At 33.3% G+C, this 24,977-nt stretch overlaps 1 protein-coding gene and 1 non-coding gene across 2 annotated transcripts in view; both read left to right on the top strand.

The window, feature by feature from the left end:
* Positions 1–23,420, top strand: part of LOC118201919 (cation-independent mannose-6-phosphate receptor-like) — a 110,340-nt gene extending 86,920 nt beyond the window's left edge. The window contains exons 12-18 of the mRNA XM_085826384.1: positions 96–280; positions 699–808; positions 3,945–4,027; positions 5,146–5,291; positions 13,360–13,429; positions 18,386–18,428; positions 23,156–23,420. Coding sequence (XP_085682510.1) covers positions 96–280; positions 699–808; positions 3,945–4,027; positions 5,146–5,254 — 487 coding nt within the window. The 3' untranslated portion in view covers positions 5,255–5,291; positions 13,360–13,429; positions 18,386–18,428; positions 23,156–23,420. The remainder of the gene's footprint in view (positions 1–95; positions 281–698; positions 809–3,944; positions 4,028–5,145; positions 5,292–13,359; positions 13,430–18,385; positions 18,429–23,155) is intronic.
* Positions 13,983–14,054, top strand: TRNAT-UGU (transfer RNA threonine (anticodon UGU)). Its single transcript has one exon. It is a non-coding gene; the product is annotated as a tRNA-Thr (tRNA).
* Positions 23,421–24,977: the final 1,557 nt, after the last annotated feature.

Below are 24,977 nucleotides of genomic sequence, written 5' to 3'. Positions count from 1 at the left end.
CTGGAATACTTTTATGTTATGACATTTTGAATCTCTGTCAGTAATTTAATACAAGCTCTTTACTTTTTTAATATTTATGTGAATTTTCTTTTCAGAACATTTATTGTAAATGGTACTTCAGTTTCTGGTCAATATGTGTATGAAATTAATTTGAATGGTGTTTCCCAGAATTCGTCGGATTCGAATGCTTGTTCCCAGGCTGCTGTTTGTCAGACTAAAATAGATACAGATTTTATTCGAGATATTGGTAGCACTGACTCTAGGATCTTCGTTGCGAGAGGTATTATTTTATATTGCTAAGCCTATAGTGCATTTTAATTCTTCTTTCTATTAATATTTGGTATTTTAACAATGGAAAAATTTAGCATTTAGTAATAGATTATTTTTAGCATCAAATATATGGCTGTATTATTTAGATTTTCTATAAAGAATGCATCTAATTCCTTTATAATAATTAGATAGTTAATGATTAAGTAGCTAAAATTACTGAGTACATTTTGTTTTGTGCAGCACCAGTTATTACGCAGTTTCCTTCGTTAATGTAAATGTCAATCATTTTTCCTTAGTAATTTCTCCGCAAATGCTGTAAACTGCTACTAATTCATACTGTGATTAAAGTAGAATTTAAGTATTTGTTTTTAAATTTTAAATAATGTGTTTTTTTTTGGCTTTTTATTATGTTATTTTTTTCTTTTTAGGCTCCAAACTGCATATAACATTAGTATCTCAAACTCAACCATGTGTAAAAAACAGTAGGAAAAATGTGACCACAATTATCAATCTACAGTGTGCTTTGGCAGCTGGAATTGTCACTGCCTAAATTCTTTAGGGGAAAGAAAGTAAAATAAGGATAAGGAAAAATTCAAAAGTGAATAAAAATTAAAAACATAAATGCCCCATTTTATTTTACATTTTAATTACATAAAATCGTATTTGCATTTATATTTCATTCTTTGGTGTTTTATTTTTTTTTAAATGATTGATTGCATTTTTCAGTTTTTAAAAATTAATTTGAAACTACAAGTAGGTAGTAAAAATTCAATAGCTTCTTAAAATGTTATTAATTTAATGAAAGATCTTAACTATCTGCTACATTGAACCAGGAGAAAAATATCTGAGATACAAAACAAATATGCAAGACTTCCGTTTGTGTGTTTCAAGCATCTTCATAAGATGTTGCCATCATGTAAAGGAACAAAAAAAAGTATTTTACTAATAATTAAATCACTATCTGATTAGGTTAACACCAAAGGCATCATATGAATTTTGCTAAAAATGTGCTTTCATTAAATGAATTTAAAAAGTAGTTTTCAATTTGTTGCTCTTTGGTATGAGAGCCGGAATGTTACTATTGTTGTGGTTGCTTATGCTTACTTGTCTGACCTAATCAGCCCAAGCCCATAAAATTCCATGTGGCAAGGAGCGCTAGAATACATCTGCCGTTGGCAACCATTCAAGTGACAGTGGGATTTAGCTCAGTTCCGACCCCAATTTTGATGGAGAATACCGCGGGGGGACGGGTCTGAGGGTCTTCCACCCCTCTCTCCTTCCACGAAACCACACTAGAAGACTTTCGGTTCGCCGCATATTTAGACTGCCCCCATGCCGCACCAACCCTGTGTATTTACAAACATCCATGCCTTGTCCTGGATTCGAACCTGGGACCTTAGGAATGGCAGTCAGGGACGCTAACCCCTATCCTGGTGGGTATCTAGAATGTTACTTCTGCTGTGAATCTGTGAAGCACTTAACTGATCAGAGAGAAATTCAAAAATGTCTTCGTCCAGTTCGTATATTAAGAGTTTTCTTTATAGTTTATGACTTCGATATGAATTAAAGACAGTAATATAAATCCATAAACAGCATTTTAGAAAACCTTCCCACTGATTTGAAATTGACTCAACACTTTTTTAAATCTTGCATCAGTTTTTTTTTTTTTTTTCATTTACTTATCTGTCATGGTGTTTTCCAAATCAGCTGTTATTTTTGGTACAGAGTAATTATATGAATTCCCATAGCATTTTATTATACTTGTATTTTCTTTCTTCTCATTTATTAATTACATATCTACTTGTAGGTATACCTCACGTGTATGGTTTCAGAACAACTTTAAATTTTTCAATTTACTAGAATGGTAAAGACTTGTCTTCCCTTCTGATTACTATTATCACAGGCTGAATATGAAGGTTGCTAAATCGATTTATTAGCAAGTCAACCTAACAGTTACACAAAACAAATACGCTAACAAAAACTCAACATCAGCTACCTGCAGGAAATGTAGACCAGAAGTTCAGTGAAATAAAAATACTAAAAGCAAATTAACCTATGCCTAAGTAAGCTTTGGGCTGAGCTGTAAGTATTCTCAAAGCAAATTTGACTTGGCAAAGCCAAAACCAGTCACTCAGCACAGGTAGCAGGGAGACATAAATAAAGTAGCTGATCAGTAATACTGTCTAAACTAAAACTAAAGAAGCCTAAACCTCAACTAAACTTCAAACTAAAGAAATCTTCACTGATTCACATTAACTGATTTTGATTCTTATGAGAATTGATTAAAAATGTAGTAGTAAAGTGAAAATAGTACCATAGTATTAATTAACAAAAATAAAACTATGCATGCCTACTGTGGATTCAGTGCAAAAGTCGCAACGTGTAATCGTTATGCATGAAACTTTGTAAAATGCCATTTGCTGTATCTTTCTGATATGATCATTGCAATACAGCAATGATCCTTCCAGTGCATCCAGTAGTACATGGGTGTTAGATTTTAAGTTTACTTTTATGATCATTATTCGTACCCAGAGTTATGTGTGAATATAAATTTATCAAGAAGATACACTGATTGTCAAAATTAAAGAATAATAACAAAAGTGTAACACATAGTTAATGTAAAATTTTTAATAGAAATTTGTACAAAAGTGTTAGTTAACATAAATTACAATGCTTGGAAGTTGATTATTTACAAAATGTTGAAATTAAAACCAAATTTATGGAAATTGAAAATATAAAATTAAGTCATTTCTTATGGAAAACAGTTTTCTTTAATATGGTGGATGGTCACTTTGAACAAATATGCACAACTCACATCTTGATTTCATAGACTTTACTGAAGTTTTCATCAAGTCTTTATTCATATATATCATAAATCAAAATCTCGAAAATCGGAACGAAAAAGAAAATGCCGTATTAAATATTTGAAGGTTAAACCTAATTCCTCCGTGTAACACCATAAACTGGTAAAACACAAATTAAAGAAAATTACGAAATTGAAAACAAAATTTCATTTCAAAGAGGAAAAATTATAAAAAACGGAAAATTTGTACATTTTAAAACCAAAACAATAAAACATTTTTTTAAATCTCCTTCGTTTAATGCTTTAAACAGAACTTGTCAAGAGAAAAGTGTTTTCAAGTCTTAAACTAAGTTGATTAATGAGTGACGAAAAGCATGTTTCTTTCCAGTGAACTCCATGGGACTTTTTAATCGCTTAGTTAATCCAACCTTTTTTTCAAACATAATTTAATTTAAAAGTCTTGTGAAATTTATTTCTTTTCTTCACATGTTTTCGCCCTCCTATAGTACAAAAAATATACAAATGCAAAAACATTATCTAAAAAATTATCAGAAATCGCTAAAGATGAATCAATTACTATAGAAAATTAAATTATCGTATTAATATATTATTAATAATTAGTATAATAATATAATAATTACATTATTATTTTTACAGATAATATCGTATTTATATACATATATATATTCTAACAAGTTGACAGCTTCTTTGTAAAGACTTTAATTACAATTGTGATTCTCACTAATGATATAGAAAATCAAATGCTCTTTATTTATAACTTTTTCTTTATCATGAAACATACATACATTATAATGATACATTATTTTATACATTATCATGAAGAATTGCATTTGTTTTGTTATATTTTTAGGGCAGTCCCATTTTTCTTTATGAATCTGACTGTGTTTATTTGTTTGATTGGGAAACAAGTGTAGTATGCCCCGATTTTCATAAGTATGTAAAATTTTTGTATTTATCTTATGTAAAATATTATATTTTGATACTTTACCTCTCTTCTGCTCTTTAATAATGTGATTTATTTTATTACTCAACATTAGCGTTTGGTATTTTATTGAATTTTTTGATAACATTTAAAATTTTCAGTTAGTTGCATGTAAAATGCACTGTTCTTTGTTTATCTTATAATACCTTGAAATTATAGTGAGACAGACAAAAAGTGTGTATGTCTAGTCTAACTTTGCCTTTGGGGGTTCTATTTTAATTGAGTAGCATCAAAGCTGTATTTTAATTAAATAGGACCGAATTTCATACACATGAATACAAAATGGTGCATATTATTTCTTAATACTAGTTTTAATATATATCAGAGTAATGTTTTATTTATAAGTATTTTCTCGATGACTGACATTTTCAAATGCAAAAAAGTTACAAGTATAAACTGGTAAAATAAAATAATGAACTGTGTAACTTTAAATTTGCAAAATTTGGGATATTATAGTATTGAGAATTTTACGAAAAGTTTGTGTGGCTAAAAAGGAAAATGCATTTTTAAAATAGTATACAGTACAAAGCATGTTCCTTTCTATTTGATAGCTTTATTAGAGTTTGAACCCACTAGTAGCTACAGATGTGACAATTTTGTATTTTTGTATTTATTGTATAAACAGGAGTTAACTTCTATTAGAAAGCTCTCCATGGAGGCATTTACTAAAAAATTCTTCTTGAATTCGATTTTTTTTACAGACTGATAACTCTCAAGTGATTGTTATTAATAATTAGCTGAAAATTTTATTACTTCAATTTGTATTTATTTGTTTATCCGTTAGAAATTTGAATTTTTTTCTCTACATGTGTTGATATCTGTATATTATACCATACATGTATTGATACCTCTATATTGCCTCATCTTTTCATTTGACTAGTAAAAATGCTTATAATTAAAAAAAGGTTTAATTTTTTCTTTATACAAGCTGCCTATTAAACACTGCATGTAAAATATTAGCAATGATGATTCTGAGAAGGCTTATAATATAAAAATTTTGCTAGAAGTAAATGAAATTCTATATCTGGTTGTTTGATAAGTTAAAGAATTTTTGTTGTTTGCTTTGAAGGAGGAATCTTCATACCAAACCTACAGTTGCTGATCATCTCAATGAGGAACCATCTAGCAATAAAGTGAAAATAGCAGTGGGCATTATCTTTCCACTGATATTCCACTAGGGGTAGTTGCATTCATATTTGCAAAACCTTCAAGAAGGTATGTATATTTATATTTAATAATCTATATCTTATATAGTTGGGTAAATACCATATTTACTCATGTACTTTCCCTTTAGTATCTCCCTCCACTTGATAATTGTTATCAGTACTTTGTTTATAATTTTTTTTAACTGTACGTAACAAATGAAAAACATTTATGAATAAACTTCTGATAAATATCATGCTAAGGGGGGAGGGAAGTATTTGAGAAGATACAATATATGAATTATTTGTCTATGAAATAATCTATAGATCAACCATTAACTAGTAAGCAGAGAAGTTCAAGCATAACTGGTGTAGTATGATTCCAAGGCCATATAAAATAATTTGCTTTTGTCTGTACATTTAATCTATTTTTCAAAGAAATGTTAATAATATTTTTTTTACTTTCTTATTATGAGCATCTTCACAAAATATCACTGAGAATGAGTAAAAAAATATTTGTTTGGCTATAATTCTGTACCTAAATAATTATTAAAAGAAATCATTTTATAAGCGGGGATTATATATAGGCTGTATATGGGCAATACTTAAATTTTTACAACCAGCCAGATATTGCTCATTGGAATGATCTATAAGTATAAAGCAGAAACATCACATACACCCAAACACTTGTGGAACATACATGTGTACTTCTGCACATACTTGTGGAACATACATCCTAGTCATGTGTATTTTCGAAATATACAGCAGTTCTGCTGAATATTCAAACTAGGGTGCAGATGAAGCATACTATAATTTTCATAAGATGTAACATTTTTTACTGAAAATGTTAAGTATCAAGATAAACAATAATTTTCAAGTAGATTAAAGACCTTCTTAGATAAAACATGATGCTTTTGTTCCTACATGGAGATATTTTTTAACTTGGACAGATAGTTAGTACGTATTTTGCCTTAACAATTAACTAAATCATTCGGGGATGTGCATCAATATGAATGCTTATGTATATTTAATTTATGCTAGTATAAAAAAGAAATTCTCAGATTATATGTTTGACTTTTGAAAATATGGTTTAATACAAATCAAATTTTTTTTAAAAAAATGCATCATCTGGAAGTTGTTTTTGCCTAGTCCACACCGTGGATTGTAGTACTATGTATTTTTGCATTTAAATATACATGCAATATGCTCATGCATATTGTAGATATTTGCATGCAATATCTAAGACATTTTTCTTTATTATCTTAATTTTTTTGTTCACTTTTCCTTCATGTATGACCATAATGATACATCCTCTGTTTTGTAACATTGTGTTAAGTGCAATTCGGAAACGTTTTCTGAATATTTCACTCTTTTTGTTAATGATTCATTATTCAGCCTAGCTTTTCTTCTACATTTTGAATTTTCCTCATCTTATGGAGACAAAGAAATAATCATTGGCAGTATTTTTCTTAAACTGATGATGTGACTTTTTTTCAGTTTTGTAACCGCATTCTTCTGGAGATTTCCTCCCTGGAAGCAAACATGTCTGTTTTGAAATAATGAAAACCATTCTGTTTAAATTTTCTAAAAATTTAAAAATATTTTTGCTTTAAAAATTAAATATGTTTCATCAGGTCTCCTCTGAGTTTCCAGCTTCTGAGTTTGAAGGTGAATTTCCTCTTCACACGTCCTATTTGATGATCACCTCATGTATGGATAATTTTTTGATTCCAGTTATGACTTCTACTAAGGATTGGCTTACATAACTTGAGCAATCAAGTTATGTTCAAGGCCATGAGACTAGATCATGTCAAATTGAAGGAAGCCTTTGCTAAGCTGAGTATTTCATTTTCTTTGATGAACAAAACTCATGCTATTAAACTGTCAAGCTTAAAAACTCCTCAGGGTTTCTTTGAAAATTGAGATATCTTGAACAGAGTGTTACTCCATAATGTACTGATATTACATTTATCATATGTTTGAGTTAAATATATCGGAATTTTAAACTGAAAATTAATGCGGTTTCCGCAGATAAACTTCCCAAGATCGTAGCTGAGCCTATAGAGTTTAATAAAGTCAAAAGTCGTTAATTCGGACACCCATAATCCGGAATGATCTATTATCCGGACCTCAAAGCTACAAACTTTCTGCGCATGCATCACGTTGACGCATGCGCGTAAGACCTTTACGGCTGCGAATATGCGTTTACGCATGCGCGTTTAATGTATAACGGACGGTATAAGCTAAGCTAAAATTATCTAATTCAGTTAATGTTGCAGACTGCGTTGTTCCTTAATCTTCGAATTGGATCCAGCTTATTATTTTTTGCAGACTGTTAGAGCAATTTTATAAAAGTAAGCTTGAACTTTCGATTATGTCAAATAGAATTTCCGATATATATTTACTATTATGTAAAGGATCTACAAAGTGAAAGTATGTTTCGAAGTCCATTAAACAAAAAGTGGAATTGCTGCAAAACATGGATAAAGGCATCCTTTGTTTTTCTAACCATTCCGAAATCTTGTTATCAATTTCACGCTACTCTGCGGGGGGAGGGTTGGGAAACGCCGCGGCGCGCAAGAAATTGGAAGTTGATCTGTCAGCACTATCCTTATCTTCAGGGCAGTTTTTTTTATTTTATTTGGCTTATAATTCCTTACTAAATGTAGTATTTCATCTCGATGTACTCCGTCTTTGATATGATTTAAATCAAATTTCTCCTCATTATAATTCGCTTCCGATAGTGAAGAAAGTGACACAAATGTTATTGAAAACGAAAAAATTTCGATTGACAAATTAGTCGGTATTCTCGACACAGCAATTATAGGACTTGAACAGCGGAACTTTGTAACTGAAGGAGAAGTTATGTCTGTTTATAGAATTAAAGAGAAAGTATTATCACATAAAACGAAGCAACTTAAACAACTTACATTGAAAGAAATGTTTTATAAAGTAAACAAATAAATATTAAGCTTTTTGTTTTTGAAAATTTTGATACCCTTTAGATCATAATTGTTCTTTACATCATAAATTACGGTTTCATATTTTTAATTTTATAATTTCTGCATGCCATCTTACGAGATTTAAAGTGATGATCTATAATCCGGAAAAATCGATAATCCGGAATCGCCGAAGTCCCGACGAATCCGGATTAACGAATTTTGACTGTATTTGTAATGGTGAATGTAAGTTTTTTGAAAGAATCTGCCTTTAAAAAATCAGAATAAAACAACACTGAATGTTGCCTTGTCAAGCCAGGTATGGAAAGTTCAATGGAACTCTTAGCTCAAACTCAGCGATGTTTACTATTGATAACATTTCAGCTTCTGATGTGAGTGAAACTGAACATAACATCCCCATGGTTAACTCCTTACACTACCTAAAGGACACGAATTTATCCAACTCTGCAATGAATATGAATAGCATCGCAACTTCTGTGGAAAAGAAAATGAGCCTACTACCTAATCATCTGTCTGAGACTCCCAAGTCAAGTGGAAAGAAATGTGTGTCATTATTGATAAAAATAACATTCAAAGTTACATTGGCACCATAAAGTGCAATGAAATTGGCCTCCATTTTGGTAACTTAACAATCAGAGGAATGACTGTGGGTGCTCCTTTCAAAACAGGAACCCATTTTTTTATATTCTATATAAAAGAGCAAAGTTGCCATTAACAGATTAATCACAGATGAAGATCCAGCCTCCATAAGAACAGAGCTTAATGACAAAAGTTACCTGGGCATTAAGCTGAAAGAATTATTCTAAAAACTACTGATAGAGAGGTCAACTTGCCACTCTTCTTTGTGGAACTGAAATGTGATAAAAGCAAAAAAATCCTTTCTGTTCCTCTTGGTGAATATCAGGATATACAGACCAAGGAAAAGTCTGCTACACATATCAGCGCTTCAGCCATGTACAGACAGGCTGTAACGAACCAAGATGCTCCTACTGCTCACAGGACCATCTATCTTATAGTTGCAAATTCCTATGAGATGTCAAGCCTGTCTCCATCAAGTGTAAATCTAGCCAGTTCTTACTTCTCCAGTCTATTGCTAGGGTGAAATGACTAAATGCTCATTTCACCCTAGCAATAGACATGGAAATTTTAAATTTATCCATGTAATGCCTTCAGTTAAAAAGAATCTACAAGATTCTGACACTCCTTCTCCTGAAATTTCTGACCATGATGATTTCTGTCTTGTGCACTCGCCTAAGAAATTTGTGCAAAGTGGACTAAAATCATCTAAGATTCCCCAAAATCCTGAACAATATTAGAGACTGTAAAACTGTGTTCACCAGTACGAAAACTTTAGTACGCTATGAATCCACTTTCCACTTTCGTTTGCTTGAAATACGCATTGTTTATACTAATTTTATTTAATTATGACAATAGTTATTGATAATAAAAATTACTTTTGAATTCTTTCAGTACTTTATTAATAGAGCAATCAGTCAAAGTGGCTAATGTTGCACTGAATAGCTCAAAAATCTCTAAGCTACTACAGTAGAGCTCCAGTTATCCGAACCAATTGGGACCGGTCCCCATTCGTATAATCAAAAATTCGGATACTTGGAGTTTTTCTGAAGGAAATGTCTACATGTACTTTAACTAATTACTGTATGTACTGTATGTTGAAAATGGGAGCAAAAACTATTTTTAAAGAAAAAGAGGTTTTAATTCATTATCAAACCAAAAAAGAAATGAAAAGACAACACTTTTACGTACATGTTATATAGTGTACTGTACAGTACTTACACGTGCTAAAAGTCATTGCTTGCTGAGCGTCTCGGTCAAAGTAAACTGTTTGACTTTCTTCATCCGTTTTCGGGCAGGCAAGTCGCGCATCCGCTTGACAATGAGGAGTTGCATGTGGTGACATTCGGGCTGATTCTCCATCCACTTCAACACACAGTTTCAAGGCCAGAAAACCACCTACTTCATCTTCATTAAAGCCATCTTCTTCCTCGACACTTTCTTTTCTTACACTTTAAATAAATTCATCATCATTCACCCAGGGTCTGACGAATCAGACACCATCCATTCTACGGTATCCTCAGCACTGACTCCTAAACATCCAGGAATTTTCAAGAGAATGTTTCAAATGAAACGTCATCCTCATCTTCTCCTGTCTCTTTTCTTTCCTTTTCTTGAGCTTCTTTTTCCTTTTTTTAATTTTCCTTCTCTTTTTCAGTTGATTGTAAACAATTCTGAAATTGATTCGGATAATCAACAATTCGGATAGTCGGAGTTCGGGTAATCGGAGTTGTGTTGTACTATTATCATTTTTACTACAACTGTCACTACTGCTGGCTATGATGCAAAATTTAAAAGTAATCATTTTGACTTCTCTTGTGATTCTAGTGTTTATTTTGATGACTTATAAGGTATTTTCTTCCTCCTTCCAGCATGCTTTCAGGGTTGTAACAGTAGCACTCTCAGCAGGTATTACAGAGTTCCAGTTTCGAATCCCGACGAGGGCATTGAACATTTTTCACATGTCCTGCTTCGAAAAATAACTTAATGATTCTACAAAAGACGCCCAAACTAAAAGATAGTGGACAATAATTAGTTACCACCAGCATTTGGCAACTGTGCCCCCCCTAATCCCTAGACGACCTATAAAAGGGTCATATCTAAGGTATTTTCTCCCTCCTTCTAGCATGTCTTCGTGGTGTACACTCAGAGCATATTAGAGCATGGTATACACTCAGCGCATATTTAAGAGATCTAGGTTCGAGTGCCGGCGAGGATTTGCACATTTTTCACATCTCCTGCTTCAAAAAATCCTAATCACTCTACAGATTACATTGCTGATTCATGCAGGAACAATACGTGATGTGCAGCTGCAAAGAAAGCAAATGAAAATTAGTATTAGAAGCGTGGAAATGTTCAATTTCACCATTCCCTCAGTTCTGTTGTTAACTTGCGCTTGTTCTTACTGAACTTATCCTGTATATAATGCAATTGTATATTTTCTTGTGTCCACCACGAGAAGAAAATTGAGCTCACCTGTTAGGATGGGGAGTTCATTTTCCTGCAGGGAGAGATGCAGAAATCTCATCCAAGGTTTCAAATGGGTAAATCTCAATTCCGTTGTTATAAAGTATGAGCCATTAGTTCCAATTTACCTAAAGTAAGATGCTGGGATCACCCGTGATCTTTGAGAAGAGAGAAGGCCATGACACTCGTCGAGCAAGTCAAAGATGAGTTATACTTTCTGTCCATCTTTTTGGACAAATATTTTGATAAATATCTCGAGGAGTGTGTACATTCTCGTGATAGTTATAATCTAACTATGTCAACTTTGTCACTGTTGTTTATGAAAAATATTTTGGCAAAGATATGATTGTCCATGAAAATGTATTTACAAATAAAAATGGGAGAATTTTAAGAATGCCGAGAAAACGTCCAACGTTAAAAGGCAATGCATGCCCATGCATATTTAAGTGTTGTCCAGTATATATGATCAAAAGTTTGTGCGTTTTAAAAATCAGTTATGTATCTTTGTTATGTCATGATCATAATAAAAATTTTGATGTTAGAATTTAGATACTTAATAATAAAATATATTCTGTTTTCATGGCTTAATTTTTGTAAACGTTTGTGATATCAGAAATTTTTTTAATAAATGGGGGAAAAAGTTTGTTGTATGCTATTTAAGAAAGAGTAGTTTTTTAATGCACACTACACTATGTATATGGTAGAAAAAGGGGATGTTCAGAAAACACTTATAAGTATGAATGTATGATTTTTGTTTTTATGGTTAAGTACAGTTTGATCATCATTGCATAATTTGATATATGTGGACTAGGAAGCAAGTTAAGATTTTAAAACATGTTGTGTAATGATGAGGAAGTTTTAATGCATGTAGTAAGTTATTTTGTATATTATCCAGAGTTTTTCTTTATAGTACGCAAAGAAAGGTTAATGATTTTAAACATTGCATGAAATGTATCATGGCCATTCTCTTAAATTTACATATGATGAAAAGAAATGGTGGTAATGAAACATCAGCATGACTACGAAATATAGTATCCAAAGGAAAGTTATTGATTATAAAGAGTGTATGAAATGATCATTGTAATCTACCGTTATCCTAAAATGTGAAAATTAAAACTTTTTTAATGTATAATATTTAAAAAAATGATCAATTTTATATTCATTGCAAATTGCAGTTCTAATTACTTTTCCCTTGATATTTGTGCTTCCAAACACTGTGAAGTTTATCTCTTTGCCAGCGTAGATGCTGTTTGTTAGATGCTGTTTGTAGATGCTGTTTGTTAGATTAATATCCTATTATAAATATGGAATCTGCAATTTAGGTTTTTTTAGTGTTACATATTTTTTAGTGTTATAATTTAGGTTTTTTAGTGTATTCCACTTTCATTGTTAATTTTTGTATGTGCTTATGATGGCAAAGAAATACATGCTAAATGGGGAAAAAATAACTTTTTGTTGTGAGTTATTAAAAAAAAGCAGCGCCCACCAGCGGTCGAGCGGTAGAGTCGCTGAACACTGGTAGTTCGGTCAGAGGTTCGAATCACGCGAACGGGCTGGCTACATGGGCGTTTTCGTGGTTTTTCCCTTGTGTAACGGGTATATGAGCCAGTTTCCCTTAGAAAATCCTCCACGAAGGCATCTCTCCCCTTAGGCAGATTGCCCTAGTGGGATTTGCCGTAATTAAATAAAATCAAACTAAAAAAGAGCATATTTTAAACAAAAATAAACGTTACTTCTAAATATTGTAACCAATAATTTTTGCACTTCTAATTGCTTACTACTAAAAAAAAAAAAACACAGAGTAACTTTTTATTAATTGGAAATTGTAGTTCTGTTGCTTTTTATGTGCTATTTATACTTATAAACACTGCATAGTTCATTTTTTTAAATATTTCCATTACGTATGTTGTTTGTTAGCTTATCTCATTTTAAATATGACTATTGGAATTTTTTTACCAATTAGAGCTAGGTATATTTCGTGCGTCAAATATTTTTAATCACATTTATTGACTAATTCATATGTAGTCTTTCTTACATTTGCATATGTCAGAAATATAGAAGTTCATGGTTATGTTTTTCTTATGAAATGTTTTGTACAAATAAATATTTTAAATTAAATGGATTATCTTTTTTGTTTAGAGCTGTGATCTCTTCAAGATTTCGGAGCTTAGTGAACACACAAAATCTTCCTTCCTTCAGGTATAAGAAGGTAAGCGTGCTGGATTTATTGCTTTGGTGCACAATATTCCAACCTTTAAACTCTGTGCCCTCTGCAAGTAAAACATCTCTACTGTCAAAATTTTCAATATGTAGTTGCGAATATAATATTTGAGTTCTGAAATTTTAATTGGAAATAAAAAAAAAAGGGTAGTAACTGAAATCTGAAATTTTATAGTTGTTTATTAAAGTAAAACAAGAAAGATTGAACAACACAAAATCAAATAAAAATACTAAAATATAGTCATAATAAATGATAAATTTCAGCTTATGTCCTTGCAGCTCCAAATTAATTTCGCTGAACTAATTGTACTAATCTGTCAAGTAAACTAATATGTTTTTACACTACAATAATTTTTTTTGATACTTTGATACTTTTGATATGCCTGTTTCAGCAGGAATTATATCCCACTATTACAGACACCTCAAATAACCCCGGTTAGGGGAGACTTATGGGGGATTCCGATAAATGTTGGTTGCATAGGGCCTTAAATTGATGTCAATTTCTAGAAGCTTATAAGGTATTTCTCCCACTTCCCTAGCGTGCCTTCGTGGTGTAATGGTAGCATGCTGGTCCTGTATTCCAGAGGTCCGCGGTTCGATTCCCGGCGAAGGCGTTGTTCATTTTTCATCTTTCCTGCTTTAAAAAAAAATCCTAATGTCTCTACAAGTGACGCTCGAACTAAAAAGGATTGTGGATGATGATTCTTTGCACTCAGGATTTGGCGACTAGGTCCCCTAAAACTCTAGTCGCCCTTTAAAAAGGGGAGTATATAAGGTATTTCTCCTACTTTCCTAGCGTCCTTCGTGGTGTAACGGTAGCACGCTAGGTCGGTATTCCAGAGGTCCATGGTTCGATTCCCGGTGAAGGTGTTGTTAATTTTTCATCTTTTCTGCCTCCTAAAAAATCCTAATGACTCTACAAGCTCATACATAAAATTTTCTGAATAATTTACCTCCGCGTTGGTAATGGCTTTCTTGAAAAAATTATTATTTAATTCATTGATGAATAATGCCAGATATTAGATTATTTAAGGCCTCTGTGTAGCTGTTCATTGCGAACGAACCATGGGGGCTCCTGTGATTTTTCGTAAGTAGTTGTTTTGTAAAACCTGCAATTTATTTAATACGGAGCGGCAAACAGAGCACCATGGAGGGGAGGCATATGTAAGGATGGGTCTTAATATTGATGTGTAAATGTGCTTCTTGCGAACGAGATCCAGTGGTGAGGAGACGTCAAGAAAGTTTCGGAGCTTCCTAGAGACTTCTATGGCTTTCGCGATGGTCATGGAAATGTGAGGACCCCATGTAAGCGAGACGTTAAAACGAACTCCCAAGTATGTAGCCTCTCTGACTTTAGGCACTGTCAGATCTGCATCAAAGTTTTCTTCTGTGCCGTCCTATCAGTAATAATTTGGATTTTTGTGGCATTAATGGACGTCCTCCATTTGGAACACCATTCCTCTATGTCCTGTGTGTGGTTTTGTATTCTGATCATGGCATGTCGTGGATTAAGTGAACTAGAAAGAATGGTGGTATCATCCACGTAAGCAAGCGATGATGCAGGCGTTATTTTAAATCATAGGGTATCCTGGTGGACGCCCAATAATTTCTGCCAAAATGAAACATTATTATTTCAAAAAATCCGTATAATTAATTAGTGGTGACTTATGTAGTTTAATTTTCATCTTTTAAATTATGACCTTAACAAGCATCAGACATGTGGTGAATTATGCATCATAAGATTAATCAGTGTTAGGATTAAATCAAGAACAAATATAAGAATATTTATTGAAATGCATAGAATACGGTGAGAAATGTTTTAAAATAATATTACAATATTATATGTAACTAAAATTGAAGGGTTTGCAGCAAGAAGGTGCAAGCTCCATGTTTTTAAATTTTCAGAAAATTTTTACACTGTAAATGCAACACCCTGAAGAAAGCATGCAAATAACATGAAATTTACAGCATGCATTAGTGAAGGTTAAATATGCAAATGATTAGAATTTCAGCGCAGACGCACATCACTCGTACCTGTGGCGCCACTTCAAAGCGCTATTTAAGGCTTGGAGTTTTCGACGATTTCAAGTTCGGCAATTGCGTTTTTCTTGTTAAAAAAAAAAGACCAATTATGCCTCGTAGTAAACAGCGATCATCGTTTGATCAAGTATCCGAGTTCGACAGAGGAAGGATAGTGGCCTACCGAGAGTGTGGATTATCTTTCAGGGAAGTCGGTAGTCGTGTTGGACGAAACCAAAGAACTGCGGATATGGGACCGTTGAATGCAGGAGGGTACGATGGACCGACGTGTTCGATCGCATCCACTTCAGTGCACCACTTCACGTGATGACAGGAACATTGTGCGCATGGCAGTGATGGATCGCTCAGTCACATCACGAACCATAGCACAGCACATTCAGTCTGTAACGCATCAACCAGTGTCTGCGCGTACCATTCGATGCCGTTTACAGCCGAGTCGTCTGTCCGCAAGACGTCCATTGCTTCGTTTACCCTTGACGCAGAATCACAGACGTCTCCGCCGCCAATGGTGCGCTGAAAGAAGAATGTGGACGGCAGAATGGAATGAAATTGTCTGTACTGACGAGTCACGCTTCTTTCTGCAACACCACGATGGTCGGATTCCAGTCTGGAGACACCATAAAGAAAGGATACTGAACAGCTGCGTTATGCACCGCCGCACTGGTATTATGGTATGGGGCGGTATTGGATATCACTCTCGCACTCCTCTAGTACGCATTGCCGGTACTTTAAACAGCCAGCGCTACATCTCTGAGCTGTTGGAGCCAGTTGTCCTTCCTTACCTTCAGGGCTTGCCCACAGCCATATTTCAACAAGATAATGCGTGGCCACACACGGCTTGCATTGCCCAAGGTTTCTTCGTCAATCGCCAGATTGAATTGCTTCCCTGGCCGGCTCGCTGACTGGATCTTTCACCGATAGAAAACATGTGGTCAATGGTTGCTGAACGATTGACCCAGATTACATCCCAAGCTGCCACACCAGATCAACTTTGGTAACGTGTGGAAGCTGCTTGGTCTGCTGTACCCCAAGAACGCATCCAAAGTCTCTTTGAATCAATGTCGAGGCGTGTAGCAGCGGTGACCTCCAACAATGGCGGCTACTCTGGCTACTGATTCTGGAAGGAATCACACTTCATAGAAGTCTATAAATTTAATCATTTGATACTTGGTCAACATGTTATCTACTAAATAAATTTTGTTGTGATATCTCTTGTCTTTCTTGGTGTTGCAATTTGGGTGGCCAGCAGTGTAAAAAAATTCAAAAATTCATTTTTTAACTTACATTTTAAAAGTTTATCCTCATGGAAAAGTAAAGGTAAAAATGATGTTTTACGGCTACTCCAATGCAAAGAACGATTTTCTTTTAACAAAAGAAACTCATAAATACCAAAGTGGAGCTGAGCCCTTCTTACCGCAAGCCCTTCAATTGTTTACTTCTTCATTTCAAAAAGAGGTTAAAAATTCAACAAATTTAATAAATATTAATATTACAATTAAATTATACTCTAATTTAATTGTATTAAATTTATTGATTTGGTAATATCCTCTAACAACAAAAACAGTGTTATTGTAATATGTATAACACTTTAAAGCTAATCATAGTAAAACTAGCACTACTTAAATATTGGATTAATATGTGAATCATCTCAATTACTTACCAACTGAAATATGCAGCATATATAGAGAAACAATGCTGTTTATATGGGTTGAATGTGCTGTTCCTTTTTAGCAGATGCTGATGGACCAGCCTTAAATGGCCAATCCCCAAGTGACACAAAAAGAACTTCATTATCTCTGCTTTCTGTTCAAATCTTGGCACTCAACTTATGCCTTAACCTGCAAACACTAGAGTTGCTGCCAACTTTTTAACAAAAATTCTGTTTGACATATTTTTGATACCTGTATAAGAAATACCTCTACCATATAGAATATTAAGGATGACATATTTCTGGATACTGTGTAAGGATTATGTTAATTTTATTAACAGTTAGATTTTGAGTTAAACTTCTTTCCTTTCAAATTCTTAACTTCAACTTCCTACTTCCGGCCAGAACGTAGTTTTAGAATCACGTCTGAATACATAATGAGGGAGTGGTATTTAACCGCAAAGTTTTATTTGCTGAGTTAGAGAGAATCAGAGTTCCTGATTAGTGCGCGCCCGCCTTTTTTGGCTACTCTCTCTCAAAGCTGTTATTACGCTCGGCCGTACTCAGGTCCTTGATAGCTTCGCAGTCATCTCGTGTTTAAAGGACCAACTACATTAAAACTTTGATAGCTTCGGCTATATCTCTTTAGTTAAGTTTAGTTTAGTTCTTAGTATCTTAAGTTCAAAACCCGAATGTTCGGCTTTATTGTTAAACTCCCAGACGGAGTTCTGTTAATTTCTATCTGAATAATAAAGGGTTATTTTACCCTTTTTGCTTGTTGTTTCATCTACACGAACTCAAGCGATTATTCGCTTATCAGTTCTTAAGGTTCTTTATGTTCAACAGTAACTTAGCAATTACAAAGTGAGGAACTCTACAACCTATATAAGGAATACTACCACCATGCAGAAAATAAGTGCATTTTGCAGCTCTATTTGTTGATTCATTACTTTTTCATTCTTTTTGAATGTTTTAATAAATTTCATTATTAGTAATAAAAATTATTTTAATATTAAAAAACGTTTATACATACCTCGGGAAAAACTGCACATTACTATTTGTTACATATATGATGTGTTGTGTTGCACATATTGCAAGGCTGCTATAGTTAAAATCAAAATTTATAATTATTTTGTACATATATCTGCTTCTTAAGTTCTGTGAAATTAACCTCTTATTTATATATTTAATTATTTCTTTGTGTGATTTATTATTTTAATTGATGTGATGTAAAGTTTAATTCTACATTCTTTTTAGGATGACATGCTCACAGAATTATCCTAGGATTTTGCAGTTAAAGGTAGATTGTTCTCTGTTTTAAAATGGTGAAAAAATTTTAAAAAAGCAAACCTCGGAAACTTATCATTCTGCTGTGTTATTTAACTCTATACTATCAAATGCTTAATTTTTGTAATATATTTTATTACTAATACAAGTATCGTGGTATTAGGTGCTGTCCATGTGTGCCTGTATAAACACTTGTGTTATTGCCTTAAGACTATTATAGAGTATTAAATGAGTGTTTTTTGGTGTTACTTCTTTTGCTGTATGTAAATTGAAGAACTTATTTTCATTATACAAAATTTAATAACATGTTCTGAAATTTTATTGTTTGAGAATTGACATGCATATCTATCAAATTATGAAGAATCTGTATATATATATATATGTAAATTCTTTATGTTGTGGAAAAATGACCACACCTAGAACCACCAAATTTTGAACACACATAGTTCTCCACCAGTATGTATGCATCTCAAAATCTGAATTTTGAATTAATTTAAAGAATTTTTGTTGACAATTTTTTGTTTTTAATTTTTGTTGTTTGTCCATGATTTCAATGTTATGTTTTAGCCACTGCTCAAAATGAAACATTTTTGTATTGTTTAAGTGTAAAATATTTAACTTTAATATTTAACTATCTGTTACTGATTAATAAACTAAACAATTAAAAGTATTAAATAACATTCTTTAAGATATTTTTTATTAATTTGTAATCTGATTAATTTAAATAAAAATACTTATCCCTCCTGAGGTAATGCTAATAGTTCTTATGAAAATTATTAAATATTAATTATGTTTATTCTATCCAGTCTATTTCATATCTTGTTATGATATGACTTTAAGCTTCTTCCTTGATTTTTCCCCATGGTCCTTTTATAAACATTCACCAAATTTCATTCATAGGTAAAAGGAAGAAAGAAATTTTACTACAGAAATAACATATCCTGATTGCTACAGGATGACCATTGTGTCACTATCGTTAAGTTCAGTACAAACAAAATTTAGATAAAATAACTGATATTTAAGTTAATGTCAGTACCGCAAATATGTGCTGAAAAATACCGTAGCATATTCAAAATGATATAAATATAGTTGAAAAAGATTTAAAGGAAGAAATAAGATTTTGTGCAGTCAAAAATAAATGGCTTTAAAGCATTTTTATTCATTCCGGGTCTCTTCAGAGCATAGTCAATAGTAGTTATCATGGTAAAGAAATAAGCTTCAAATATTTATAGTTTGTATAATTTCATAATGAGCATTTATATAATGAGCTCGTTTTATAATTGCTATTGCATTTGTTTTATTTCAAATCTAGAACTGGAGACTGGAATGACTAATTAAATTAGCATAATAAAAATGCAATAACTTTGCTTTATTATTCAACTCATTAAATGCAAAGTCATTGAACACTAGTAAACCCTGGTAATGGGCAAGCTGTATGGATGCTTCCAGCAAATCTGATTTCTCCCATGTGTAACATGGATATAAACATCTTTACCTGTAGGCAGTAGCTTTTAAGTTGCTTTGATCTGAATCATTAAATATTTGTATGGAATTATAGTAGTTGGACCAAATGAAATCACACGTTTTCTTCACGACACATCGTTTTCTTCACGTTTATGCCACATACAATTCTTTACATTTATGCCACTTATGTATGTACTATATGGAATATATCCCAGTTTTTGGACTTTACTCAGATTTCAAGAGGCCTTTTTCCTAATGATTAATGAAATTTAGTATTTGATATACTATTGATGTGTGGCTATTTTTCTTCCGCCGATCGATTCTCAGAAGTAGGGGCATATAAATGGGATAAAATTATGTTTTAGGAACGAAGAATTACAGTTTGCCGCGGTTGTGATTTCAGTCAATGGAACTGATTCGCGTTTAATTGAGCCGACTAAAATTAGAGAAATCCTAAATATTTATAAATGTTTAATGTGTTTATGACATAGGAAGGGAGGCATATAGGGCTCTGAATTTACTTGGAACTAAAAGCCTCCTCACATGGTTGGCGTTTGAAGAAAAGGGATACGAAGCCCGTAGAATTCTTGATTCAGTACGTAATCGATAAAAATTGCTTTGTGGTTGGAAAAGGTCTTACTGTTCCTGTTCAAGCTTTATGACGGGGATGGGCAAACTTTAGCCCATGGGCCAGCTCTGGCCTACCACAAATTAATAAACTATATTCTACAGAACCGACACATTATGACCAAACATTTATTCTATAATGCACTGCACTTTGGTCTGCAAAACCTGGAACTTGCTTTGGCATCGATGTCATAATTTCTTGGTACATGACTGGAGACAGATTGCGCCAAATATCTAAACAGTGGTCATGCAAAGTCTAGATATTCCAACTTGGTCGTATTTAAGCTCTGAGCTGCCACTCCATGACATCGCAAATATGCTCTCTCGGGTTAAGATCAGGAGAATTCATCTGTGTGCTTCTAGAACCACTCCAGCACAATTTGGGCCTTGTGACGTGGAGTGTTGTCTTGCTGGAAGATTCCATTACCAGTTGGGAAGAGAGACATCATGTAAAGATGTAAGTGATCTATTATGTTCAGATAGTTTGCAGCTTTCATGATCCGTTCTACCACAACCAAGGGTCCGAGATCCACCCACGAGAATGTCCCCCAAAGCAAAGAACTGGAACACAACCGAATGCTACTCGGTAACAATTCCATGCCTGGACGGCCATCTGCATCAACAGATCATAACTGTGCTGTAATTTGAGGAAATCATCGCTTAATTGTTCAAGAAGTTGCTGACAAAGTAGGTATCATGTCATCAAATTTTTGGGTGACAAACTTGAGATGCTTTGTGTCAGTGCAAAATTTGTGCAGGGTTTCCTGACTGACAATCAGAAACAGACCCGTTTTGAAATTAGCCAGGAACTGCTTTTCTTCTGCCAGGGACAATCAAAACTTTTTAAAAAACATCGTAACAGGAGATGAGATGTGAGTTTATGGCTATGATATTCAAAGGAAGACACAGTTGTCGCAGTAGGTAGGCAAAAGGTCTCCTTGTCCAAAAAAATCACTGAGTCTCAAAAATCAAGGTGACGTTGGTTTTGTTTTTTGACTACAGAGGTATTGTCCATCAGGAATTTGTACCATGTCATCACAATGTAAATATTGAAGTGTACCAGGTTAAGGCCCATTCACTGTATTCTCCGGACCTAGCCCCAGCAGACCTTTTCCCAAACTGAAAGCTACATTGAAAAGTCACCGTTTCCATTATAAGGTATTTCTCCTGCTTTCTTAGCAAGCCTTCGTGGTGTAATGGTTCTGCACGTTGAGCCGGTATTTCAGAGGTCCGTGGTTCGATTCCCGAAAAAAGCGTTTGCTCTCCACATTGGCGCCCGAACTAAAAGGGTGTTGGGTGAGGAGTCTGCACACCCAGAAGTTGGCGATTGGGTCCCCTAAAAACCCCAGTCGCCCTTTAAAAGAAGGAATATATAAGGTATTTCTACCACATTCTTAACGAGCCTTCGTGGTGCAGTGGTTTGCACACTGGGCCGGTATTCCAGAGGTTCGCTGAAGGATATTCAGGGCAATGTGCTGAGACCTGGGCAGTATCCCAGAAAGTGTGCTCGAGAAGGCTTTCCAAAAATGGAAGAAATGGTGAGAACAGTGTATTCCCAGTAGAGAGGACTAGTTTGATGGTGACAGTGCTTAAAATTTTGTACAATAAGCGATAAAGATGTTATACCTCTCAGGCATCAAAATGCCCTCTGTATGTATATCTGCACTGAATATGAAACCCGTGCATGATGTAATCGTGAGGCTTATAATACTGTTTTATCTTTTGGACTTATTAATAGGCAGTTTTGACATTTTCATCAGTCCATGCAATCTGAATACTGTGACGGGCTGTATTACATGAAAGTACGGTGGCTTAGTGTAGGATGTGTTTTAGAGTGAGTCTGGTAGCTCAAAGATGACATTGTATCATTTTTTCTTGAGAAACAGTGTCATGTGGAGCGGAAGATACAGGACAGTTTTTTGGACTTTTCACAGATCTTCGTCATATGAACAACTTAAACAACAAGATGCAAGGAAAAAATCTATTTGTTGACGATATCTGTGCCCATCTCAAAAGTTTTAAACTAATGCTTTATCTGTTTGTTGGGCAAATTGCTGAGAAACACTTATCTAATTTCAAAAGATTAAATTCATCCCTTATTAGTATTAAATCCTTTAGTAAATGAAGACAAGCATAAGAATTATGAAGATGGCCTGAAAATATTGCATTTTAGGTTTGAACACAGATCTCAAGATTTCAGTGCCATTTGAACAAATATAGATATTTTCGCCACGTCTTTCAGTATAAATTGTGAAGCAATGAGAGTGGATTTGCAGCTTGAATAAATTAAGTTACAATCTATTTATTACTCATGTTCCAAAATTAGAGTTCTACAAATCGTTATTGAATTCCCAAATTTAACAGTCGAATTTTATACTTCACACCCAGAAAAGTAATAGTATGCTTATGCTTTTCCCATGAACCTTAGAAAGAATTCTATTAGAATAGACTGAAAGATGAGCATTTAGCATCACGTCTCAGAATCAGTATATTGCAGTTTGAAACTGAATTTAACAAAGTTTTAAAAATGCAATTTTAATTTCATTCATTGCATTCATATTTATATTGTAATATTTGTATACTTTAATTAGAATAGAATATTATTATTAGAATAAACTATATTGTATTTCCCCCCCCCCTCTCCCAAAGACGTTTGCCCATTACTGCTGCAATTTGTTTCTTCTGCCATTCGTATCATCGACCTCTACAAGTGCGTCAGCATTCCGTGCCATACACCACCACACCCCTGAGGAGAAAACTGCAACTACAACTATATCTATCTGGCTTCTACTAGGGATTAAATACAACCACTTCTTTTCCTTCTCATTACTGTGAAGAAACAAGGGGGAATGGAAAATTTCCAACATTTGTATTATAATGTATTTTTAATGCTCACAAATAAAATATTTTCTTAAAAACTGACACTTGTCTGTTATATACAAACCATTGGCTGTCCACTGACATAAATTTTGGCGGATGCAGATGAATACAGAAAGAGATATAATTAAACAAGTCGGAGAATGGAATAAACAACATATAGTTGAACCATGTTCATGAGAATTTTCCAACCCTGTTGTTGCCGTAAAGAAAAAAAGTGGTGCAAATAAGAGTTTATACAGAAGTTCAGTAAAGTTACTGTGAATCAAAAGTATTTAGTACCATTGATGTTAGAAACAATGTATTTCACTTTGATGTAAATAAAGACAGAACTCCAGAATTTTATTCCACCGCATACTGGTCGACACGACTGGTCAGTTCCAATTTTTAAAAGTGCCATTTGAGTAGCCATCCATCAGCAGCTTTTCAGCTATTTATAAACACTTTCTTTCATCTATTCATAAGCAGTGGTATAGTTTTACTTTATATAGATGGCATCATTATATTATTAGCATCTGTATTGCAAAATACAACATGCCATACAATTTCAGCTGTACGTTATTAACCTAATCAGTTAATGATATTTTACTGTAATGTACATATTGACCAATGCACTTTTTACAAGTATGAAACTCTGCATATTTTTATTTTACCACATACCTATATCTGACCAGCAAATTGTCGCATCATTCGTAAATATTTTTACCGCATTGTGCAAGCTATTTCAAGTAATGCTGATACATTGTATTGTTGAATTACTGTATTAATGTAAAACATTTCTAAAACAAAAAACATTACCTTGTTGCAGAATATAACTACTAATACTACTAATATACTCTTGTATTAATAATTGATTCACATATGATACACATTATTTTGCAACACAAGTTAGCTATAGTATCTTGAAATGAGCAGTTCTAACATACACTAATTAAAACAGTGTTGCATTAGATTAGAAGCTCAGTGAATATCAATAGTTCATCACTTCAAATCCCAGTTAATGTGTGGCTTGCAAAATTGTTTGCATGGTTTTTCCCATGTGCAGTAGGAATAAAGGCAGTTTTCTCTAGAAAATTTCCCTTGCTTAGGTATCCTAGCTTGCTTTATCATAATCAAAAAATCGAAACTGTATAGCAAAATTACAAGGTTACTTATTATAACAAATAAATTATTTATAATAATAAATTATCAAATATCAGTAATTCTAATGTATAGAATGTAGTTATATTGCGTATCTAATTGTATCATGGTGTTACAATATGGCATTAGGCTACGAATTTTTTTTGCGCGGTCCTTATTATATTCAATCAATTCTGAATTAAATAGGGGCAGATTAACCAAGCTAAAAATGCTAAGTTTGTTTATGGTAGAATGTTGGAAAAATTACCATCAGAACTAAGCAAAATTTCTATAAGAAATACACAAAGGTCTATAAAATCTTTAGGATAATTGTGCAACTTTATTACAGTTAATGTATTTGATTATATGTAAATTCCTATGGAAATATTTTATTAAGGTTTCTTCGTATTTGTCCAGCAATACTGTATTTAGTGACCTTTGCTCAGCAACAATAGATGTTTCATATTTGCATAGG

The sequence above is a fragment of the Stegodyphus dumicola genome, chromosome 11 (genome assembly GCF_044657685.1).
Source record: "Stegodyphus dumicola isolate Sdum_Otavi_A_Nest chromosome 11, ASM4465768v1".
In the NCBI taxonomy this organism is placed as follows: Eukaryota; Metazoa; Arthropoda; class Arachnida; order Araneae; family Eresidae; genus Stegodyphus; species Stegodyphus dumicola.
Note: the sequence above shows the minus strand (reverse complement) of the source record. Positions and strands in the feature narration are given on the sequence as shown.